This window comes from Dipodomys merriami, unplaced genomic scaffold (assembly GCF_024711535.1).
Source record: "Dipodomys merriami isolate MVZ:Mamm:240054 unplaced genomic scaffold, mDipMer1.0.p SCAF_1, whole genome shotgun sequence".
NCBI classification, from domain to species: domain Eukaryota; kingdom Metazoa; phylum Chordata; class Mammalia; order Rodentia; family Heteromyidae; genus Dipodomys; species Dipodomys merriami.
This window is the reverse complement of record NW_027202270.1, coordinates 43,418,130-43,430,110: the sequence shown is the minus strand read 5'-3', so window position 1 is coordinate 43,430,110 and position 11,981 is coordinate 43,418,130. Positions and strand designations below refer to the sequence as shown.

The following is an 11,981-nucleotide window of genomic DNA, read 5'->3' as shown; positions in this document are numbered from 1 at the left end:
ACACTCCCCAAACCAAGTGAAGAAAGCAAAGCTATGTTATCTTCTTCCATTTTGTCTATTCCCAAATGTCTATCAAAACAACGCTTGGTAGATGGCCAAAAGCTTTAACTTGACCTCAAATTCCTGCACAACCATCTTCGTGAAACTGATTTTTGGCAGGGTGTCACCAAACAACTTCGAGGCACCGCGTCTGCTGCGGACGCCTGCAGGAGATGGCAGGTGCCCACTCTCAACACGGGGTGAGGGGGAACGCCACGCGGGCAACCACCCAACTTTATGGGGTGCCTTGGGAACTTGGCCTGAAGTCGCTTCATTTGTGTTGCTTGGGGCTTCCACACCTGCACCCTTCTTTCTTAATTGGATTTCTTCTCATCTGGCAAGTCCTGGAAACCCAAGGAAATCCGAGCTGCCGTCATCTGCCATCTCGCAGCCCCCACAGGTCCCTCGCCTCCCTCCTGCCCCCCACTCCTCCCAACCCTTCCGGGCAGAGGCCCAGGGGTCCCCATCCCAAGTCTTCCTAGCCGCGCCCCCTCCCCCCCCCCCTCCGACACTGCCAAGGTGAGGCCGAAGCCGCCGGCAAGTTTTGACAGCTGCCCAGGAAGACGAATGGGTTTCTAAGGAAACCGAGAGGCAGCAGCCATTTTAGTGGCATTTCCTGTATGAAAAATATATGACACCGACCCCCGCCCCCCCCCCCCACGGCCCCGCGCTCCCGGGGCGCCGGACGGCGGGTCCCGCTCCCTAGGTCCCGAGTGGAGGTGGGCCCGGCCCTTCGGGGAGGCGGCGGCCACCTGGCGCAGGTGGACGGCCAGCGCGGGCCCCACCTCCCGCACCCCGCAGCGGGCGTGACCGCGGGGCGCCCCGCCCACCCCACCGCGCGCGCCGCAGTGCAGCGCGGCCCGCCCTCCCTCCCTCAGTCCCCGCCGCTGTCCCCGCCCCGTCCCCGCCCCGCGGGACGCGGGAGCCCGCAGGAGGGGAGCGGGGGGGAAGGACGAGGAGGGAGGAGGAGGAGCGGGGTCCGCGGGCCCGCGGGGGCACAGGCACTGGAGGCTGAGCGACCGCCGGGGACACCGCTGCCCACCATGGTCGCTGCGCACGCTGCCCATTCCCCCTCCTCGGCCGAGTGGATCGCCTGTCTGGATAAAAGGTACCCGGGCAGGGTCCCCCACCCCCGGGGCCGCGCCGCGGGTGCTGTCGGGCCCCCGGGCCGGGAGGCACTGACCGCTGCGGGCGCGGCCGCCGGGAGCCGCAGTGGGGTCGGCACCTGGACGCGGCGCGGCGGGGCTGCGGGGCTGCGGTCCTGGTCCCCGAGCCCCGCGCATCCAGACTCCCCCCCCCTTGGTGGGGTGTCACCTGCGCGAGAGGATTCCACGTGGCGCGGAGGTTGCGGTGGTGCGGGGGGGCCCCCCGCACGGCCCCTCCTCGCGAGCCCCCGTCGCCCCGCGGCCACCCCGGGGGTGCGCTCCTGCGTGGGGGTTTGATTGGGTCCGAGCATCGCAGGACGGAAGGATGGCTGTGTGTGGCCCACCATTTAGGCTGAAGTTTTCAGGAGGGCGGGGGCTCAGGCAGGTGCAGAGTCACATTCTTTCTCTCTCTCTCTTTTTAATGTTCCCGAAAACAAAGTGTGAGGGACGCAGCTGGGCTGTCAGATTCCTTGCTGAAATCCACAGCTCCAGCCCCCCCCCCCCCCCCGTGCCTGGCTCAAGGTCTGTGTTGGGAAGGTCACGCGAGAGGCTGCTTTCCTCTCCAAACCTGCTTCTCTAGGAAGAGTCCCTTACGCTAAACACACCAGCCCCCCAGAGCCTGTGCACGCTCCACAGCCCTCGAAGGGCGTGTGTGTGTGACAACGGATTGCAATTGTTTCCAGGCTTTGGCAGCCTAATTTTCCGTTTGTCCAGATTGCAGGTTTAACAGTAAACAGTACCCAATATGTTAGCAATTAGAGTTTATTACCGGAGGAAAAGGTGAAGCCTATGAACTTTCAGGAACTGAGCTAGAAATCTTGCTCAGTGACCTGCCTCTGAATTCCGGAGTGTGGAAAGCAATGATTCACATCTTGCAGCTACCCTGCAGGACACCTCTGTTTACATTTGGGTGAAATATTTTGTGCTCTGCCATATTGAAAAAAAATTTCAATTAACAGATTCATAATCGGATCAAACTTGGGAACCTTGAGTGTGATGTGCTGTGTGCATACTCTATGATAGGCCTTTGATGAAAAATACTAATTTGAGAAAAGCTTAATGGAGCTCCTTTGAGTAACTCAATATGAGAAATAATTTTGACTTTATATTATCACACAGTAGCAAAATTTTGGGGGAGAGGGAGGGAGGGCATTGTCCTATTTGTGTCTAAAATGATGCATACTAATATTAGAAGAATTGCAGGCAGTAAATAGTAAGACAAGTGAAGTGATGGGTTTATTCATACAGAATTATATAAAGAGGAACTAAGAACAGATTTAAGTGTAGAGCTTGCTAATGTGGTAAGTAATCTACATTTAATAGTTTAGGAAAAGTGAATTATCAAACAAGAGATAATCAAGATCTTACATCTAATCTATAAATAGTACTGCTTCCTCATGAGTGAAATTTTTAGATAATGAATAACACTTCTATTTGTAGAACTGCCTGGCATGTCATTTTTTTTTTTTGAACAGTTGGTAATTCACTGGAAACCCTGTAGTGGATAAGTACTTATGGTAAAATCAGAGCAATACTAATACAAGTGGGTTCTGACTGGCTCTGTCTTTTCACAATGTGCTTCTGCCTAAGTGGTGCAATGTAATGCTGCCATTGATAATGGGGGAAAGACTACCAGGAGAAACCAAAATCCTCCACAGATACTAAGTCTAGCATGAGCAGAGAGCAAATGAATGGACAGATCAATGAGGTGAGGATTTGAAGCTTAGAGCTTGTCATCAGTTCTTGGACTTGTCACTTTTACTTCCTTGAGTCTCTGAAAAATGAGGCTAAGGCTCTCTCAGGCTTACCTTGAAGGGATGAGTGGACAACTTGAAGAGGAGCGTATGGCTCTGAGTGCTTTTAAGCTGGGAGGTTGTGGTATAAGCAGTTTACTTTGTGGTCCTGGGACCACCTAACTTTTTCTGCTTCTCTGCAGTGTCCTCACCATAATTCCTATGCAGAGCAGCCAATAAGGCCCACCTTCCCAGAGGGGTGGAGGGGATCAAGGGGTGCAGTGGAGGTTGAACTTGCTTTTTCACTTAGATTGTTTATTTTTTGCAGACAGGGGAAAGGATGAGTGCTGATGGAAATGGGTTAGTGGGGCTGCTGCCTTCATTCAGTATGACTGGCAAGTGCAATCTCAATTCTCCTTCCTAGGCACTGTGCTGGTAGTGGAGATGTGGCACAGATGAGAGTTCCTTAGTGGCCCAGAAGGACGGGGGTCTGAGTGGGGGAAACTCCATAAACAACTAACCACCATATGATAGTAAGTGCTTTAATGGAAATGTGTAATGTGCTTTGGGAATACAGAGAGTCATCAGGTCTGCCAGGGAGGCTCCCCATGGGTTCCTGCCTGGCCTCAGAGGTGAGGAAGATTTTACCAGGCAGGGAGTAAGAGAGAGCAGGCTACACGGAAGAGTAACTTGAGAGAATGGCCTAGCCATCAATTTAAAATAGGCAGGATAGCAGTATACAAAATTTGCAAGTGGAGCAGAGAGTTGACAATATGTAGCTGTTGTAGATTGTGTTAAAGAAAGAAAATACAAGGGCCTGCTGTGGGAGAATGCACCTGCAATCCCAGCTCTGTGGGAGGCATAGGTAGGAGGATTATAGTTCTAGGCTAGACTCTGGGCAAAAAGCACAGGACTCTATCTGAAAAAATAAAACCAAACCCCCAAACAACAACAACAACCAGGGGTGGAATGAAGCTCACTTGCCTAGCAAGTACAAAATACTAGGTTTGTTCCCCCTACCAAAAAACCAGTTATATTGGCCAGACTTTGAGGATCACTGTTTGAAACCAGCCTGGGCAGGAAAAGTCCATGACACTCTTATCTGCAGTTAACCAATCACCAGACAACCAGAAGTGGCACTGTGGGTCCAAGTGGTAGAGTGCTAGCCTTGAGTAGAAAAAGCTCAGGATAATGCTCAAGCCCTGAGTTCATGCCCCATGATGAACAAAACCAAACCAAAAAAACCCCAAAGCATAAAGGTATAGATGTATGTTTCAGGACCCTGAGTCAAGCTGTAGTATCTTTCTACCCCCTGAAAAAAAGTGTATATATATATTAGTGGTACTGGGGTTTGAATTCAGAGCTTAGAGCTAGCTAGGCAGATACTCTGCTGAGCTATATCTCCAGCCCTGAAAAGCTTTTTATGGATATCAATTAATCAGTGTTTTAGAATAACATGAAACTAAGGAGATGAATGTCTATAAAAATATTAAAATAAAAAACATATGAAACATGGATAAATAACACTGCAGAGTCTTAGCACAGGCATTGTTGGAGCAAAACAAGCATACCAGTATCTCATGGATCTTAGTTTTTTATTTAAAAATTCAGAGATTGTTCACTAGGAATAAATTACATAGTTGTCACTATTTGTGATTGATGTATAAAGTGTCTTTATTTTTTAGTGTAATCACCATTATTTAATTCTATGAGAATATTTTTTCTACGAGGGGTAAAGTTTGCCACCTATGACTGGAGAGCTATTTGTAGGTCAGAGTTGTTGCTAGGAAGGAGCATTATGAAGGGACAGGGAGCACATGTGCTCACACATGTTTGGTAAATTGTCACCTGTGTTAATCATGACAGAGTAGGATTCAGTCAACTATGGCTTGTGGCCAGATGTGGCAGCTGCTTATCTATTTCCTATGCTAAGAATTTTTTTATTATTGTTATTATAAAGGTGACGTAGAGAGGGGTTACAGTTATGTAAGTCAGGTACAGTACATTTCTCAGTATAATGTCACTCTTTCCCTCACCTACCTCCCTGTTTTTCCACCACAATGAGTACTATTGCTGCATTTTATGAGAAAAGGGAGGGGGGGGGAATGACACTGTTCAAAAAGAAAGGTACCTGACTTATGTAACTATATCCCCTCAGTACATCACCTTTACAATAAAATTTAAATAAAAAAGAATGTTTTTTAAAAAAATTCTTGATTGGCTGGAAAATGTGCCAGAAAAGGAGTACTATTTCATGACCTAGAAAATTTATATAAAAAATGTCAGTGTTGAACCATGTTTATTCAGTTCTATTTTATCTATAAGTGGCTGCCTTCACATTTCAGTTTAGTAGTTAACACAGAGACTTGGGGCCTGCAGAGTTTTAAAACATTTACTGCATGAACCTTTACAGAAGTTCAATATGCCTTGCTCTAGATAGAAGCTAAGTGATTGACACAAAACCTTGGACATGAAAAAATGGTCTTCTTTTGAGAAAACTTTCACAACGTTTGATTTCTGATACTAGGGATTGAACTCAGAGCCTGTGCTCTTGCTTGGCCTTTTTGCTTATGACTGGAACTCTACCACTTGTGCCAGACTTCCACTTCTGGCTTTTTGGCTGGTTAATTGGAGGTAAGAGTCTCATGGAGTTTTCTGCCTATGTCTAGCTTTGAACTACAATCCTTACATCTCAGCCTCCTGAGTAGCTAGGACTATAGGCACGAGTCACCAGCATCCAGCTTAAGGCTGTAATCTTTTAAAAAGGCTGTAATCTTTATATATATATATGTATTCACATTTCATTAAAAAATACCTCATGGATGGTTTCTTTGCAACTTATCCCCAAAATAGATGGTATGTTAGCTGTTTTGAGGTAGTTGAATGAAAGAAATCAAATAACAAATTTGCCAAAACCAAAATTCTTTGTAGCACAAATGGTGTGAGAAGATGACTCAGATATCAAAGATGCATCTGACATAGTCCCACCCCTAAGGAATGTAGAAGATCAGAGAAACACACAGAGCAGAAACACTCCCCAGGGGGAGGCTGGTATCTTCCAGGCAGGTCCCCAGGGGTGATATTACCCTGGTAATTTCTCCAGGGCTCAGGGCTGGCCTGCACTCTTGGAATTCTGATTCGTCCGCACATCAAGAATTGATGCATCTTTCAGGGACGGATGCACTGGCACCAGCCTCTTGAGACCTTACAAACCAGACAAGTCATTAATTTGAGAATAGAATAAAGCCAGCAGCACCAGAGAAGTGGACATTCACTTCCTCTGGCTAATACATTCTTTGTGTAGGCAAGCAGAGTGGGGAATTTAGTTGTTAGCAGATGTACTGTTCATGCATTTCCAAAGAGAAGCAAATGTACCAGGGGGTAAGGATGCTTATGTCTTCTGGAATGCTCAGAGCCCTTCTTTCTTAGAGCCACGGAGCCTGGGAGTCCAATTCTAATCAGAAGAAAGATCTGGGAGAGCTTCAGGAGAGCTTGGCTGTCACCTCTTTAGTTAGATGACCATTACAAGTGCTCCCAGAGCACACTACTCAGTCTACCACTGTAATAACACAAGCCAGACTTGGTGGTAATTGCCTACTTACTTCTCTTTTCTCATCCCTTGATGTTAGTCCCTCTAGTTTATTCATCAGCAGTGCTGAGACTGTACAAAGCACTGATGCAAATGGGATGAGAAGGCTCTCTGAGCCCTCCTCCTGGGACTGGGGTGGCTTCTGCAATCATGTAGCTTGGGAAAGGATGTGGATAGGAACCATCAATAAATGTCCTTGTTGCTACTTCAAACCAAAGTTTGATGTGAATCAAATTTTTTATATTTATATATATGTTGTTATTGTAAAGGTGATATACAGAGGGGTTGCAGTTACATGAGTCAGGTAATGAATGATGTCACTCCCTTCCCTTGCTCTCTCCCAGTTTTTCCCTCTCATCCCCACCCACAAGTTGCATTTTCAGCAGTGTCTAGTATCACTGCTACATTTGCTTGCTCTTTATCCTATCATTTCTGTGTCCCCCTGTGTCCCCACCAAAGATAAACTTACAAACACGACAAAAGGTAAGGTAAAAAAGGTATCTCATAGTTCTCTTCAAATTTACTCTTTTAAAAATTCAATCCAAGCTGTGCACCAGTGGCTCATACCAATAATCCTACCTACTCAGGAAGCTGAGATCTCAGGATCATGGTTGAAGCCAGCCAGGCAGAAATGTCTGCAAGATTTATCTCCATGAACCAGTAAAAAAAAAACAGGCTGGGAGTGTGGTTCAAGTGGTAGAGTGCCAGTCATGATTGAAAAAACTGAGCTAGAGCTTGAAGTCCTGACTTCACATAGTAATCACATATTCGTGTGCATGCGCGTGTGTGTGCGCACACGCACACATCTCACTTTCATTTTACAAAACTTCAAAATATACAAAAAGAAGGGACAGCATGATGATTCTCCCACTCACCAACCACTATGAACTCATATAGTTCATCTTGCATTCTTTTCCTCTTCTTTCCTTTTTCTCTTCCTTCCTTCCTTCCTTCCTTCCTTCCTTCCTTCCTTCCTTCCTTCCTTCCTTCCTTCCTTCCTCCTTCCCTCCCTCCCTCCCTCCCTCCCTCCTTCCCTCCCTCCCTTCCTTCCTTTCTTTCTTTCTTTCTCTCTTTCTTTCTTTCCTTCCTTCCTTCCTTCCTTCCTTCCTTCCTTCCTTCCTTCCTTCCTTCTCTCTCTCTCTCTCTTTCTTTCTTTCTTTCTTTCTTTCTTTCTTTCTTTCTTTCTTTCTTTCTTTCTTTCTTTCTTTCTTTCTTTCTTTCTTTCTTTCTTTCTTTTCTTTCTTTCTTTCGGTGGTGCTGTCCCCCAGCTCTTCAGCTCAAGGCTAGCACTCTACCACTTGAGCCACAGCACACTTCTGGTTTTCTGAGTGGTTTATTGGAAATAAGAGTCTCACGAAGTTTTCTGCCTGGGCTGGCTTTGAACTGAAATCCCCAGATCTCAGCCTCCTGAGTAACTAGTATTACAGGTGTGAGCCACCGACACCCATTTTCTTTCTTTCTTTCCTTCCTTCCTTCCTTCCTTCCTTCCTTCCTTCCTTCCTTCCTTCCTTCCTTCCTTCCCTCCTTCCTTTCTTTCTTTCCTTTTTTTTGTACTAGTTCTGGGGCTTGAACTTAGGACCTGGACATCCTTTTTTTTGGTTGGTTGTAGAACTTAATCTAAGGGCCTAGGTGGTATCCCTGAGTTCTTTTGTTCAAGGCCAGTGCTCTACCACCGGTAAGCTACAGCTCCACTTCTGGTTTTCTGGTGGTTAATTGGAGATAGAATCTCATGGATTTTTTTTTGCCTGGGCTGGCTTTGAACTACAGTCCTCAGCTCTCAGCTTCATGAGTAGCTAGGATTACAGGCGTGAGCTACCAGTGCCTAGCCCCTGAGCTTCTTTTGCTCAAGTCTAGTGCTTTACCACTTTAGCCAGAGCCCCACTTCTGGCTTTTAAAAAGTAGTTTATTAGAGATGAGTCTTATGGACTTTTCTTTCCAGGCTGGCTTTGAACCGGAATCCTCAGATTTCAGCCTCTTGAGTTACTAAGTGTCTAAGCATGAGCCACCAACACTAGCAGATCTTGCTTTCTTTAAACACTCATTCATGCCCATCTGCCCCCAGAATTATTTTGAAGCAAACCCTACATGTGGAATTTCATCTGGAAATATTTTAGTACATGTCTAAAAGGCTAAGATTCTTTATAAATAAAACAATATCCTTATTACACATTCCAATATTGGACATCAATCCTCTAAAAGAACCAAATAACCAGTTGATGCTCAGCAGTCTCTATTTCTCTCAGAATGTTCTTTTTTTTCAGTTTGTCTATGTTAGGTATCAGAGCCCAAAATAAGTTGTATATAGTTGATATGTTTGTAGGTCTGAGCTTTCTCTTTCTTTCTGGATAATTATTTTTGAAGAAACATTTTTTTAATTTCTGAATTTTAATTGTTTCCCATGGTATTTCTTGAACATGTTCCTCTGTCTTCCATATTTCTTGACATTGATCAAATTCAGATTTAATTGTTTATATAGTTTCCATTGAGAGCCACATGCCAAGTAATCTCTTTCTGTGATGTTAGCAAGATATTGCTTTCAAGTTTAATGCTTGGCATCTATGTATTTACACAGTCTGGGGACATCTGATCGTGACCCTGAATCCATGGACACTCATGATAGCTACATGTGGAACAGAGGAGAACATAGCCTAATATATAATCAGGGCCTCTAACTTTGATCACTGTTAGATTTTAAGAAAGGAAATTTTATCCAGCTCTGGACTTCCTCAGATGGGGAGGGTGGAGGGTGAGGAAAGAGGAAGGGAAGAAGAGTTGCTCAAGGAACAGTTTACCACTGAGCAGGAAGTTAGTCCAGTATACCCTTGGCCCTGCTGCTGTTCTCATCCAGCTGTGAGCCTGATGGAGTTGGGTGAAATGGTGTCCTGCAAAACCAACACAGCCTCCTTGTGTTTGCTGAGTTCCTCTGGAAGGATTTCTGGCTCCACTAGTGAGAGTGGGCCAGACTTGCCCCTGGCTTTATAAGATCTTATAGTCCCTCCTTACAGTCTTGATTAGCATCCAAGCCCCAGGCACAGGTTTTTCCTGAGTCAGATTTTAGGTCACTTTCATGTACCTTCAGTAGAGAGGGAAAAGTTTCTCTCCATTGAGGTGAGAGGGAAGATGGAGGAGAGCAGAGAAGCCAGAGGAACAAGATGGAGATGACTGGGTGGGGGAATGAGCCAGAAGGAGCAAGCCACACATCTGAAGGAAAGCCGTGACTGCTGGAGCGGAGGCAGCATAGTCCTTGCTGGTTGACTCAGCTGCTGCCTTGTACAGCCGTGTGCACTCTCTGCCAGGAAAGAAAAATAAAGGGTACAGCTCCTCCCTTTTCTCTTCTCAATGCCCTTTCTTGAAGTATGCATCCATCTTTTTTTGCTTTATGCAGATCACTTAAATTTTCTTAGCTTATTTTCTAGACTGGACAACTATTTATGTCTCTGGGATATTCCCAGTTGAATGTCTCATTGCATTTTTCTTTTTCTGGTCCTGGGGCTTGAATTCAGGGTCTGGGCACTATCCCAGAGCTTTTGTACTCAAGGCTAGCACTCTGTCATTTGAAGCACACCTCCACTTCTGGCTATTTGTAGAGGTTAATTGAAGTTAAGAGTCTCACCAACTTTCTTGCATGAGCTGGCTTACAACTGGGATCCTCAGAGTGTAGCCTCCCGATTAGCTAGGATTGCAGGTGTGAACCATTAATGCCCAGCTTTTTCCTTGTGATATTGTGGCAGTCATTGTCTCTCTTCATCTGCCTCTGCTGCAAAGGCTGGACAAACAAAACCCTTATGTTCCCAGTGTCCCTTCAGGTCATGGGTCCGTGTGACGAATTTCTGGCACTGTGAATCAGCAGAAGTCTACTGGTAGCTTCTAGGAAAGGTTTTGCTTCATTGATAGAGGTATTTGATGTATCTTTCTTCTGTTTGTTCTGCCTGGGATTAAAAATCTGTGACCACTATTTTGTATTACAGAAGGAAGGACCAAGAGAAACATACGGCCGACCCCAGTTATGCTTCTGCTCAGCCGCTGAATCTAAATCTGTAGTTGTGTATCTTCAGATTTTTTTTTTGTTAAGAGAAAATACACTCTATTGTTTGCCTCCAGAGCCATCTTTAACAAGCTGGTAACGTTTTCTCTTAACCCTGTTCCCATTAGGTTTTTTCTTTTTCTTTTCCTGATTTATTAATGACATCATGACTCTCTTCTGTTCAAAACTTTGAAGTTACTAATGTTCTCTGTTCTGTCTCCTTTTTGACACGTCATTGATCACTAGTTTTCCTTTGGCCTTTCTATTCTCATTGTTTTTGACTTCTAATCTAGAGGATGAATACACTCAAATCAGCTATGCTTGAGGATCATCTGGATTTGAATTCAAATTTTATCACCTTTATCCCCTAGCTGTGTGATTTCCATTCTTCTAGCTATGAGAGCCAAGTGATTACTTTTTCTTTTTTTGGGGGGGGGGCCTTGAACTCTGGGCCTGGGTGCTGTCCGTCAGCTCTTCAGCTCAAGGCAAGAGCTTTACCGATTGAGCCACAGCACCACTTCAGTTTTCTGAGTGGTTTATTAGAGATAAGAGTCTCATGAACTTTTCCTGCCCCGGCTGGCTTTAACCGCAATCCTCAGATCTTAGCCTCCTGAGTAACTAGGATTACAGGCATGAGCCACTAGCGCCCAGCAGTGATTACTTTTTCTGAGGCTACCAGTTCCTATCATGATGACTGTGTTGAAGGTTGTGGGTTAAGAAAACAAGTGAATCTGAGTGGTTGTCTCTGAATAGAGAGACAATAAATAGGGCATGAGTTTGAGAGCTGGAGTTTTGATTTGGGCAAATTTTTTAATTCTAGTAGTTGCTTTATAGATTCTTTAGGATTTTTTAATATTGACTAACACTGTATGTGAAAAGTAGAAATTTTACTGATTTTTTTTTAAAGATAGGGTCTCATTATATAGCTCAGGCTAGCCTCAAACCTGCCATCTGCATGCTCCAACCTCCTAAATGCTGGGATTTCAGTCACGGGCCACTCCACCTAACCTTTTCTGATCATTATGTTTCTATTATTCATGAATTTGCTAGCAATATTTTCTCAGGGCCACGCTAATCTCTGTATTTTCCAATTTTAGTATATATACTTTCTGAAATGAGCACTATCTATTTTTCTTGCTTTATTACATTGACTAGGACTTCTAGGACAAGATTGAAGAAAAAGAGTGAGAATGGACATCTTTAAAAATAAATGATGTCATTTATTTTGACAGTGCTGGGGTTTGAGTTCAGGGCCTTGTGCTTGCTAAGTAGCTCTACAACTAAAGCTTTAATCACAGCCCCTTCTGGCTTTAGTTTTTTTTTTTTTTGATGGGGGGGGTTTCATATTTATGCCTAGGCTGGCCTTGAACCACTTCCTTTTTGTGTGTTTTGCATAGTCAGGATGATAGATGCATGCCAACATGTCCACTTTTTTTTTTTTTTTTTTTTTT

General features: G+C 45.0%; 1 protein-coding gene across 2 annotated transcripts in view; it reads left to right on the top strand.

The window, feature by feature from the left end:
• Positions 1-993: 993 nt before the first annotated feature.
• The window catches only part of Rapgef4 (Rap guanine nucleotide exchange factor 4), a 306,154-nt gene continuing 295,166 nt past the window's right edge, over positions 994-11,981 (top strand). Inside the window, exon 1 of one of the 2 annotated variants that reach the window (XM_070020789.1) lies at positions 994-1,147. In XM_070020789.1, coding sequence (XP_069876890.1) covers positions 1,083-1,147 — 65 coding nt within the window. In that variant the 5' untranslated portion in view covers positions 994-1,082. The remainder of the gene's footprint in view (positions 1,148-11,981) is intronic. The other variant, XM_070020798.1, reaches the window with a different exon arrangement.